General features: G+C 43.1%; 1 protein-coding gene across 1 annotated transcript; it reads right to left on the bottom strand.

Annotated features, from left to right (window-relative positions):
- Positions 1-513: 513 nt before the first annotated feature.
- On the bottom strand, positions 514-5741 carry LOC134443507 (uncharacterized). The gene is made up of 3 exons (XM_063193268.1): positions 5645-5741; positions 1855-5402; positions 514-582 (listed from the first exon to the last, which is right to left on the bottom strand). The coding sequence occupies exons 1-3, from the start codon at positions 5739-5741 to the stop codon at positions 514-516; spliced, it is 3714 nt and encodes a 1237-aa protein (XP_063049338.1).
- Positions 5742-11998: the final 6257 nt, after the last annotated feature.

The raw sequence follows: 11998 nt of genomic DNA, 5'->3' as shown, positions 1-11998 counted from the left end.
GCGGGATCGCGTCGAGGTCCTGCGTCAGTTAGGGACAGGCTACTTTTCCTGGAGCGCGTAGCCTGTCCAGTGGAACCCGACGGTGTGTTTGGAATGTTCCGTATTGTGGTCTGCAGTTTTGTGGAGTGAGCCGTTGATAGTTGTAATTGTAGAGTATGCAGTGTTTTATGTCTGGTTTGGGAAAGATATTCACAATGGCTTTTGCCATCAAACGTAGCCAGAGAGACTTCAAAACACAGAAGAGGGACCCACTTTATCACAGACGTTAGCTTAAATTTTGATTCCTCTGTTCCATTGAGAAAGAATTCTGTAGAAATAAAGAAAAAAAAAAACACCATCCAAATAAATTGAAAAAACAAGCCATAATGCTAGCCCCTACATTTGTCAAACACAAAAACAGCATTATTTAAAGTAACCCAGAAAATCCTTAAATGCCGCCTTTGCTTTTGACTTCATCATGTGGAATTTTGACCGTTCTTCACTAGTAAGAGATTTTCTCTGCCACCATCTGCATTAGAACAGCCCCCCTCCTGACTCTTTGATGCACTGCAGATATCCAGGCTTGGCCTCTTGTTTCTCTGACTGTATCCAGGGTTGTACAGGGGAGTAAAGTGTGACTGAGTCACCAGGGCCCCATGTATATAGGGGGCCCACACACAGTCTGATTTATGTAGATATACATGGCAGGGGGTCCATTGGAGCTGATTGTACATAGGGCCCAAAATGTGCTGCTACGCCCCTGACTGTATCATCAGGTCAATGCGGTTTGTAGTAGCCAAAGCATCTGGACGAAGTGCGATCTCTTTCTGACGCTGCCTACAGGTAGTTATGGTTTCAGTCATCTCCAGCACCCTACACTTGGTTATATTCCTCTTCCAACTTTGCTACAATTTCCTGTTCATCTTCTCTCCCATTGCTTCCTCATATTTACTTTTCAGCTCCTCTTCTCTGTCACACGTTTATACAAGTCATGTGATTTACATCCTGCATGGCCCCAAGCTCCGGATCTCATGCAGAGACACACAGCCAGCTTTATCCGCATCATTTGGTATACCACTGGGACAGGTGCAGTTGCATCCAGTTGGTGATAAATTCTACCAATGAAATGTCAATATTTTCTAAACTTGCTCTTCACATGCAACGTTCTTGTTCTTCTATGCTTCCAAAACAGCTTGTGCCATCCTTTCTCCTCCATGGTTAATAAACCCTTTTGGATGAGTAGAACAGCCTCCAGCTATTTGACAGTTGCAGGGAACCCGTCTGCCTGTGTGGAATCTCTGCTGCTTAGATTGGTTCTAAAACATGAGCTAGGTGTCTGGATCTAGATGTAATGTCCTCTTAAGCGGCAACATCACACCAAAGCAATCTTTAAATGGAAAAATATGTTTAAAAAGACATTAAGGTGATAAAAAAGTAAAAGTGACAATGACATTTGTGGAGCATAATTAAACCACATGGTCGAACCACCAGCTACCTCCTCAATAAAATACAAAAGGCATCCCATCATTTGCTAATAAAACATTGCAAGATAATACATTTCATAATTGGTTTGGTGAAAACATTTTTTTGGCTATTAGCAAACGTGCCAGAAAGATGGTACTGCTGCTGATGTACTTCAAAACACAGAGAAGAGAGAGCAACTTTATCATAGACGTTAGCTTACATTTTCATTCCTCAATTCCATTGAGAATGAATTATAACGAAAATCAAGCCATAATGCTCTCTACATTAGGAAAACACAAAGCAGTGTTATTTAAAGTAACGCAGAAAATCATTAAATGCCGCCTTGGCTTTTGACTTTATCATGTGGAATTTTGATTGTTCTTCTCCACTGAGATCAGTGTTGTCTCTCACTTTTTTCAAAATAACAGCACTTTTTTTAACTTCCTTTAATGCTTTGATGCGCTGCTTGTATCCAGGCTTGGCCTCCTGTTTCTCTGACTGTATCATCAGGTCAATGTAGTCTAGAATCGCCAATGGATCTGGCCTAAGTGCGATCTCTTTCAGACGTTGCAGACAAGTAGTTACAGTTTCCATCATTTCTATAACCTTTCCCTGCACTTGATGACTTTCCAGTTCTAACTGTATCATCATTTTCTCTTTACTCATCTTCTCTCCAAGTGCTGCTTCAAATCTACTCTGCAGCTCCTGATATGTCCTACTCTCTCTCACACGCTTTATCTCCCATCTGTAGGTCACGTTGGAATGAGAACTCAATGCACATTTCCCCGGACACACATTGCATTGTCCATCATCTGACATTATATCACAGCATTTTTTATCACCATCAGTAATTACCAGACACGGGTAGTGACAGGTGTGATTGCATGCATGGCAGTTGGTGATAAAAGTTCCTGTTGGAATATCAACCTTTTTAGATTTTTCAACTTCTACTTCATAATGAAAGTCCTTGTTTGCTTCAATTTGAATCTTGTTTTTGTCCAATATAGCTTGCGTCATTGTTATTTCCTCCATGGTTGACAAACCCCTTTGGATGAGTGGTTGTAATCCATCAACAGTTGTGCCAAGCTCTTTGCGCTCTTCAAGAACTTCCTTTGTCAGAGTCAGACTCTGGGCTTTCATTTTGTTTAGCTGAGCGAAGAACTTGTCCATGCTGGCTGTCCCCATCCTCCAGAACATGTAATCAAACTCATCATCTTCTGTATTATTGGCAAAAAGGGCAGAGTTGTTAAATTTGAAGTGGACAGGGGACCCATTTGTCTGTGCACATGGAATGTTGGCCTCTTTGATGGCTTCCAATACAGGTGGGCTTTTGCTATCGGCAAAAGTGACCAGAGGAATGATGTTGCTGGTGATGTTCTTCCCAAAAACGGAGAGAATGGATTCAAAGATGTACTTCTGTTTGTCTGTCAGACGAGCTAAAGCAGATTGTACTACAAAACATACTGCATCAATTGCATCAATGCCATCCTTATTTGTGAAAAACGCTCTCATTTTCTCTACAATCTCTTTGTCTTGTTTGATTCCTTTGGTGTCCCCAAATCCTGGGGTGTCAATGATTGTGAGCGAATACGGAACTTGGAACTCGTCCGTGTGGTAAATCTGATAGGCTGTCACATCTGAGGTCTGACTGTGTGCTTGAGACTTGTTTGTTTGTTCATTTATCAGTTTAAATCTCCACTTGTCCTCCCAGTCCACTCCCAGTACGTAGTTGATCATGCCATTGATGAGGGTTGTTTTGCCAGATCCAGTGGCACCAACTAGCATGATGGTTTTGTTTAAAGGGTTTTTGGATGGTGCTTCTCCAAATACTTTCTTACTAAACTGATCTGCAGAGGTGTCTGTTATATTAAGAAGATACACTGATGGGTTACCTGATGAGAGGAGAGTGAACCTATGTGTGTCCAATGGTCCTTTATTGGTCTTCATCATTAGCTCTTCACCACTTGGACTTAGTAGACCTTTACCAACATCTGTGCGCACCTTTGTGTAGTAGGTAGTATTCTCTTTCAGGTTCATCAGAGTAAATGTATTCATCACCTTTTTAGTTTCCTCCATCTGCCAATCACTGCTGTTTTCCTCTTTATACTCAATGATGTATTGCTTCAGATCTTCACATCGTTCTGGGCTTGACCAGCTCAAGGTGATGGAGTGTGTCTTCACTTTAGTTGCTTGCACATTGGTTGGTGGATTAATGATTTTAGATTTGAGAGTCATAGCAGTGACAACATCACTGCAGACAGAAAAGCCGAGTTTACTCACAGCAGTGACTCTGATCTCATACTTGCTGTCTGGCTTAAGCTCCTGCAGAGTTACTGTCTTCTCATTCTTCTGCACGGGCTCAGATGTCCATTCAATCTGCTGTTTCATTCTGTACTCCACTTTGGATTCTACTGTGGCAGACCCTGGATCAGACACTGTGACAGTTAATCCATTGCATGAAACTTCAGAAGTATTTGGATTGTCAGGTTTGGGTGGAGGAATGAAGGGAACAGGCTCATCACTTCCATCTTCATATATGACTATGCAGGCTCCAGGATAATCCTCATTGTATTTTGAACCAACAGTGAATTTGGTGTCACTGTTGCTGGTCAGTTTCTTCAATTCTCCAAATAGCTGCAACTGTTTTGTCATTCTTTTCATGGTATCCTCAGAGTTCCATCCTGTTTTTTTTATTTTATTACAACGGTTGTTCCAACGTGGGGTTTTAGTTTGCACTGAACTAGATTTTTCATCAGTTCTCATCATTTCTGGTTTGAGAACATTTGTAAGTTCATTCAAGAAGTTATCTTGGTTGCCCAGAGAGGTGAAGGAAAAGCTCACCACAACATTTTGGAAAGCTGAAACAGACAATTGAGCATTTAAGTTGTCATCAACTTTTGCATTATGTTCATCCTGCAATTGCTTCAGAAATAAGTTCAATGTGTCTGATTCTTTCCCCTTGATCGTTAGCCACTGATTCAGGTCTTTGCTGTTGAAAGGAGATTTCTCATGAGCCTTAAGGATGTCTGAAAGGGCACTCTCCTCTTTCCCTCCTCGGATCAAAGGAAGCTCTGACCCTAGCTTCTGCACAAATTCCAATTTATACTTAAGGCAGTTCTGCATGAAGGTCTGAATCTTCTCCTCCACGACAGTGAATGTTGTCGCTGCTCTGTCTTTCAGCAGGTCATTGCATCTCATCTTTATCTTGTTTAAGTCCTCTATGACTCCTGATGTGTATGTGATGAGTTTGTTGCTGATTTCTCTTTCTAGTCTTGCAGCTTTGGAGTCCAGTTTCACCAGAGGGGACAGCCACACCTTGAATGGAACAGCATCTTTATCATTCTCTCCCAGGAGTGTTGGCAGTTGTCTGTAAACATCCACAGCCTCAATGAAGGTTGACGGGTTGCTGGGTAGGTGAAAGTCTCCATGGAAGGTGCAATTAAATTGTTCCACTGCTGATTTCTCTTTTTCATCCATGGTAAAAAATGCTTCTGTCTTTATGTCCGGACCTGCTGTGAGGTATTTCAATTTACTCATCATGAGTTTGGCATCCACCTTTACTTGTTTCTTCTCATCGTCGGAGGATGATTCTCGGTCAAACAAAAAGTAAGCACTGGCCCCGTACAAGATGGCTGTGACAACGTGGGTGGCTGAGTTGTCTTCAAAAGGATGGGATACCTTAGCAGGCATTGCTAATTCTTCATATCTGGTTGTCGTTTTGTAATGAAGAGTGAGTCGCTCTTGTTTATGAGATTTCTTTGTGTCTTGGAAATATTTAGCAGATCCTGCAACATTGACCAGTCCTCCTAAGATACTCAATTTCAGAGATCCAGATACAGTTAGTGAATTTGACTTCTCCTCAATTGAGTCTGAAGCGGTGATATTAAATTCAGTAGACGGTTGTGGACGTGATTCTGGACGTGGACGGTTCTTTTCATCATGATCCCACAGTGTCACACCTGTTGACAAATCAATAATCACAAACAGGACATTGGGATTTGAATGCTATTTATTAAAGTAATATTAGACAGTTGAACATTGTGCATGTATTTGAATGCAACCTCACCCTTGGTGGTGTGATTGCCCTAATGTGTGTCTGTGTGTGTGTGTGTGTGTGTGTGTGTGTGTGTGTGTGTGTGTGTGTGTGTGTGTGTGTGTGTGTGTGTGTGTGTGTGTGTGTGTGTTATCCTTGGTACCTCACCTGGTATGAGAGCATCTGTTCGGCAGTCGTACAGCGTCCCCAGAGCAAATGGTCTCCCAAGGGCAGCGACCTCTATGTCCTTAGGAGGTGATGCCATGTTGTCAGTCCAACAATCTGCAAATGGCAAATGCAATCTTATTGTTAACAGCACAAGCAAAATGTATAAATTCAAACTGAGAAACATGGTGCATTTTCAAATAACAATTCACAAATTAGTGAATGTGAGCGGGGTTTTTTTTTTTTCGGAAACTGGTAAGATGGCAGCTGTCAATCATGACTCAATCAATAGCCAGTGTTTTGGGACTTGGGACGTAATGTGAATTTTTGGTAATTTTGTAGTGTAAGGTACAGTACTGTATAGGTTTGGATATGCCTTTTCATTCAAGGCATTCTCTTTACTATCGTGGCTTATTATTGTAGATCTTCGTGGAGGTCATCTAAACTGTATATAAACACGTAAAGAAAATATCAATTCTAGCATTTTTCCAATAGTGAGTAGTAAGCGGTCTATACACCTGATGTCAACACAGCACAACTGACGGTTCCACGGGTTTCAACAAGCTTATTTTTGTTTTCATGTAAAAACACCCAGTCAGTCAGGTCAATCTTTAATTTAACACAAAATACATCCACTAACTCACTGGAATTAGAATTTTAACCTAGGTCAAAAAACTGTGTATTAAAAATATGTTGGATTTTCTAAAACTGTATTTTGTATACATTGTACTTTTTTAAGTATGGCATTGTAAAATATACTTATAGTTCAGTGTATTTTAATGAGCACATTTGTATTTTTAAAATAATGTACTTAAGTATGGTATTAAATAACATACTACTTGTGTAATGCAGTGTTTCTTAACTGGTGGGTCGCGACCGGAGGGGTCATTGGTGGGTTGCGGAGCCGTGGTGTAAAAAAAAAGAATTCATTGATTGATTAAAAAAAGTACAACTTTTCCTGCAACAATTTACAACTCTTATTTTTGATAGGCGATTGAACTCCGAGTTATCTGCCGTCATAGATACAATCTGAATGTCAATGCGAGATAGATAGCATAGAGGCTTCAGTATCTAGGTGTTATACCCATAATAACTTCCTGGATTCAGCTGCTCCGAGATAAAAAATGGCACTGGGGTGTGTAAGATTTTTGGATGCTTCCAAAATTCTCTACTTGCAAAAATAAAATGGACTGCGTAATTAAAAGGATCGATCAGGATACATTTATTATAGAAAATGTGAGATGACAAAAATAATAATAAGAAAATAAAAAAAGTGAAAGTGGAAGAAAAAAAATGAAAAATGAGACCAAGTCTCATAGCGTCTCACCAACTGGGTAGCATCCTATCTCTGGCGAACGACAGGCAATCGACAAAATGGAGGAGGAAAGGCAAAGGTATTTATACCTCTTCCTCATCTCCACTAGAGGCACGTATGATCTTAGTTAAGAAAAGATGGCGTCCCCACGTCAGATGTGTTGAATAATAAAAACACATGTGACAGATTGGTCTACACCCCTCAATCTGACTGATTTTGGTCCTTTGTCTGTGATTGTCTGGCCCATTACTGGCAGGACTTTTATGTTGATAAATGTAGTTTTTGGACGTGACATGGGTCTCTCTCCGCCCCGCTGTTTTGCCGGCAGAGGACGCCGGCTGGCGTGTGAGCTGCTGCTAGCCGTGATCATTATCCGGTAGATTTGGTACCTTCAGGTAGGCATTTAACATTCATACTTTATGATGTGTCCGATCGCCGTATTGTCTGAATTACGGACCTGATTATGTGACTGCATTCCACTTCTAGCCATTCTTGCGTGGAACTGCACTCTGCTGTGAACTGGCGTTCACTTCGCGCTGCCTATACTGCACCGGTGTGTACCTCCTTGGTTGGTGTGTTGCCCCATCATCTGTGCCCTGTGGCAGGCCTGATTCGTGGTGCTTACGCCGGCTTTGGATTGGCCACAGTGGTTGGCCCCTGGGTACCTGACTGCAGTCAGTGGATGGTAAGCTGGCCTATGCTACGTTGATGTTGTTGCTCCGATGGTAACGATGACCTTAGTCACTAAATCTACCCTCACTTTCCTCAGTGTGTGGTCCAAATTGCGATTGTTCCGAACCACGGATCCATGATCGGGTTAGCGGTGCCTCTCTGACGCCGTGGGATTGCTGGCTGCACTCCTCGGAGGTTGCTGTTTTGTTGCCGTCACACTCTGCGCCGGTTCCGACTGGCTCCACCTGCTCGTCCTGCTTTTGTTTGGTTTAATTATTTTTATTTTCTGGCCCATTTCTTGGGACGACAGCCTCCTCGCTGCGCAGGTCTGGTTACCTGTGTGTGTTGTGAGTGCGTGTGTGTCTGTGCGTCTGTATGCGTGTGTGGTTATCATCCTCTAGGCACGGCACCAAGGGGCAAGTGTACACCCCCTTCAGTCAACCTACAGCGGTGTAGTTCTCCCCTCTCTCTTGCTACACGAAAGTTAAGTTGCATCTAGTCCATCACTGTGTATGCAAATTGTGTAATACATTAGTACGTGTCATTCTCGCTATTGAGTGTCTCTCTCTTCTCTCCTCCCTGGATAGGTATGGAGTTGCCATAGCGCGCCGGTCTTCAGGTGGTGGATTCCCTCACTTTTCCATTGCTGTGTGCACTTGGGTGACTATTACTATTTTGCTGCGTGTAGTAGTAGTAGATGTGTGTTTTCTTTTTATTTTGTGTGAGTACTTTATTGTGTGTGTAACGCTTCTGACTTAACAGATTAGAGATCAGAACTAAGTTCGGCCACGAGGAGAGAGCCGGCAACGACCCGGGCTTGAATGAAGAAAAGAGAACCATTTACCACGACACACAAGAGAAGATTGGAACAAAAAAACACCCCTTAATGTCAGTCGCGTAAAGTCAGTCAATAACAAAATGTAATGTATTACACAATGTAATAAAGTTCAACCTCAAATGTTCAACTCAAAAGTTTCAGTGTCCAATGTTCAATGTTCAAGTTCAATAGCAATGTTCAAGTTTCAATGTCCAAGTTTCAGTTCAATGTTCAATAAGTGTCCTTTAAATCCTCAATGGAAAAAAGGGAAAAAGTAGAAAAATGCAAAAATGTAGTCTTCGTACGTACTTTGTAAAGAGAAAAATAAAATGAACAAAACAAGGCCTTATATCTTTATCTTATCTGTAATTCCAGAGCAGGATGCGTCCAGGGCACAGGCTCACGGTAGACGCACACACACTGGTCACAGTCCTCGGGTTGGCTCGCCGTATCGCTCTCTCTCGTGGCAGAAGATGATCAACAAAAAAACCAATCTGCACAGCAGTGTAGAGTATTAATACTTAAACTCAAATAACATTTCTCTTATATAAATCATGTACTGAAATAACTGTGCAGTACAGTACCAGTTCAGTAGAATGACAGTAGCATGTCATTTGCAACTCTCAGTTACCATAATACATGTACATTCAGTTAACCAAAATACAATATCAACAGTAAGCCATAGCAACTTACTTTATGTGCATAACACATCATAATATATCCAAAACTTCAGTACAATGGCATAAAGCCTGAAAACATTAGCCCTATAGAGTAACCTCGTAGCTTAAACATTGTCTGCACACGCCCCTGCATCATCCCACAGCACGCACGCACACCAGTGTCCACGCAGGGGGCACGTGATCAGAAAAATCAGAAAAGAAATCGCCGTTCTAAACTAACACGGCGGTCTTACAACAATGACATTCAGTTCAAATATATCTCCGATTGGTTTTATAGCTCTACATACATCACAAACAACATTAAATACAAAAGTAGACCGTTAAAATAGTTCGTTCCCCCTCAGAAGTAAAAAGGAGCCAACCAATGCCTGATACACTGGCTGTCTTAACAGAAACACACACTCACCGGAGATTCGACGATATAGCACACAAAACGGTCTTCAGAAGTTGCACTCTAACAAAAACGTGTTCTTGAAAAGGTTAAACAAAGGATTACTTCAATAATAACGCAGTAGTGTCAAAACTAAGATGAATATTTATCTTTCTTCCGTACGGGAATCTTTCTCAGCTTCAGAGGGAAAAGGATGCACTTCTCGTCTCTACTTCTCCGCGTAATGCACCCGCTTATATGGAGCACAGCGCCCTCTAGTGGACAGGGGGAGAAACGCTACAACTACATTAAATAACCCGGTGCAATCTATGTGGGTTACATCCTCCCCTCCTGAATGTGCATGCGCCTCTGCATGTACTACTAAATCATACTGTGCCTCCAGTGACCTACGTCTAAGGGAGTGGGGGTACTCACAGGAGTTAGGTCTAAAGCTTTAGTAAAAGCTTGGTCAAGTCCTTTAAATAAAGACTGCATAACTAAAGTCAGGGGATTCCCTAACGTCTGGTACGTCAATCGGTCAGGCTCTGCCCTCTGTCTAGCTGATCGTCTCACTTCCGTGCTCTCTGGATCTTCTCCCTCTTGGACATTATCCACTCTGCATTCCTGTTCTGATGACTCATCAGGGTTTGTGTTTCCCATAGACTCCTGCTCAACTCTTTCTTCTGTTTCAGGCACTGTTTCCAACTCATTCTCCTCTTCCACAGGGTTTGTCGTTTCCTTCTCCTCTTCGACATCAGCAACCGATTCTTCCACATCAGCAGACGATTCACCCTCTTCCTGCTCTTCTTCACTGGAGTTGGAAGACTCATCCGCGACAGGGTCTTGTTGCGGGGATGCAACAGGCTGGAACACCTCGGCTTCAGGTCGGAGGTTGGACGTTGTGGGATTCACTGAGGGAATTGCTTTAGTCTGAGGGATTTCATGTACAATAGTGATTGACGGGTAAGTAGTTTCAGGGACACCATAGTCAATGACTTGCTCTTCCTCACTTTCACAGGGATCTCTCAACAGCTCTCCCTCCTCACATGTTGGACTTTGAGAAGGCTGGACTGCTGTTTCCTTTGGCTTGTGCTGAGTCACTTCTGCTTCGATGGATGGCGCTAGGAAGCCACAAGGTAAGAGCAAGTCACGGTGCAGCGTCCTCTCTGGACCATCAGAATTGACTGGGGCAACAACGTAGACAGGAGACTCATTGATGCGCTTCACCACTTTGTAAACGGTTTGGCTCCAACGATCCGCTATCTTGTGTTTTCCCCTCAATCCGACGTTCTTGACCAGGACACGGTCTCCTTCTTCCAGGACAGTTTCTCTTACTTTCAGGTCATACCTTTCTTTGTTTTTCAGGGCAATTTTCTCACTGTTTTGAATTGCAATTTTGTAGCTCTCTTGCAGGTTCTCCTTGAGACGTTTCACATAGTCTGTGTGAGCAACTCTGCTCTGACCAGCTGGGTTAAGGCCAAATGCAACGTCGATAGGTAAGCTTGGTTGCCTCCCAAACATTAGCTGGTAGGGAGAAAAGCCGGTTGTATCATTTTTGGTACAGTTGTACGCGTGCACTAAAGGTTGAACATAGTCACGCCACTTGACTTTGTTCTCCTCTTCAAGGGTACCCAGCATCTCCAAAAGCGTACGGTTAAACCGTTCCACTGGATTACCACGCGGATGGTAGGGAGTAGTTCTTGTCTTTTTAATCCCTAGGAGGAGGCAGAGGTCTTTGATTACTGAGGATTCAAAGTCGCGACCCTGGTCGCTATGCAGACGCTCAGGCAGGCCATAATGGACAAAAAAGTGGTTCCACAAAGCCTTGGCTACTGTCTTGGCCTTTTGGTCAGCAGTTGGTACGGCGACAGCGTACTTAGTAAAATGGTCAGTGATGACGAGGATGTTCTTCGTTCCACGGCCATCAGGCTCCAAGGACAAGTAGTCCATGCAGACTAGTTCGAGGGGTCTGCTGGTCCGAATGTTTACAAGACGAGCGGTCTTCTCAGCTTTTGCTTTGCGACGAACGCATCTCTCACAGGTTTTTACTTTTGCATCTACGTCCATGGCCATCCTCGGCCAATAGAAACGCATGCGGACAAGGTCAATTGTTCTTTCGAGTCCCATGTGGCCGACTAAGTCGTGTAGACTTTCAAGAGCCGTTTCGCGATACTTCTTGGGAAGAACCAGTTGGAACAATGGCTCACTCTTGTTTGTTCTCTTACGATAGAGGACGGCATTGTCAATGACGAGTTGATCCTGAACTCGTAGCATCAGTTGGACTTCGCGGTCCTCTTTCTGCCTCACTCGGTATGAAAGCCGCTTTCCTGCACTGACGATGTCAATGACCCTGCTGATTACTGGGTCAGCTCTTTGCTCAGCAGCCCATTCCAGCTGTGACATTCTGGGGAGGGTGCTGGACCCTGGAAGCAAATCAGTGTGGGTAAATTCAGGCGGGATAGCGTTGGCATCCATAGCAAGGGACTCAACGATCACAGGTAAG

The sequence above is a fragment of the Engraulis encrasicolus genome, unplaced genomic scaffold, assembly GCF_034702125.1.
Source record: "Engraulis encrasicolus isolate BLACKSEA-1 unplaced genomic scaffold, IST_EnEncr_1.0 scaffold_33_np1212, whole genome shotgun sequence".
Taxonomy (NCBI): Eukaryota; Metazoa; Chordata; class Actinopteri; order Clupeiformes; family Engraulidae; genus Engraulis; species Engraulis encrasicolus.
This window is presented reverse-complemented; position numbering and strand designations above follow the sequence as displayed.

Bases quoted from the DNA above. Each gene is read 5' to 3' on its own strand.
- LOC134443507 (XM_063193268.1), bottom strand. From the start codon at position 5,741: ATGGCATCACCTCCTAAGGACATAGAGGTCGCTGCCCTTGGGAGACCA. The intron at 5,403-5,644 runs GTGAGGTACCAA...ATTTGTCAACAG, and splicing joins AACAGATGCTCTCATACCAG to GTGTGACACTGTGGGATCAT. The intron at 583-1,854 runs GTGAGAGACAAC...CCCTGGATACAG, and splicing joins GTGCTGTTATTTTGAAAAAA to TCAGAGAAACAAGAGGCCAA.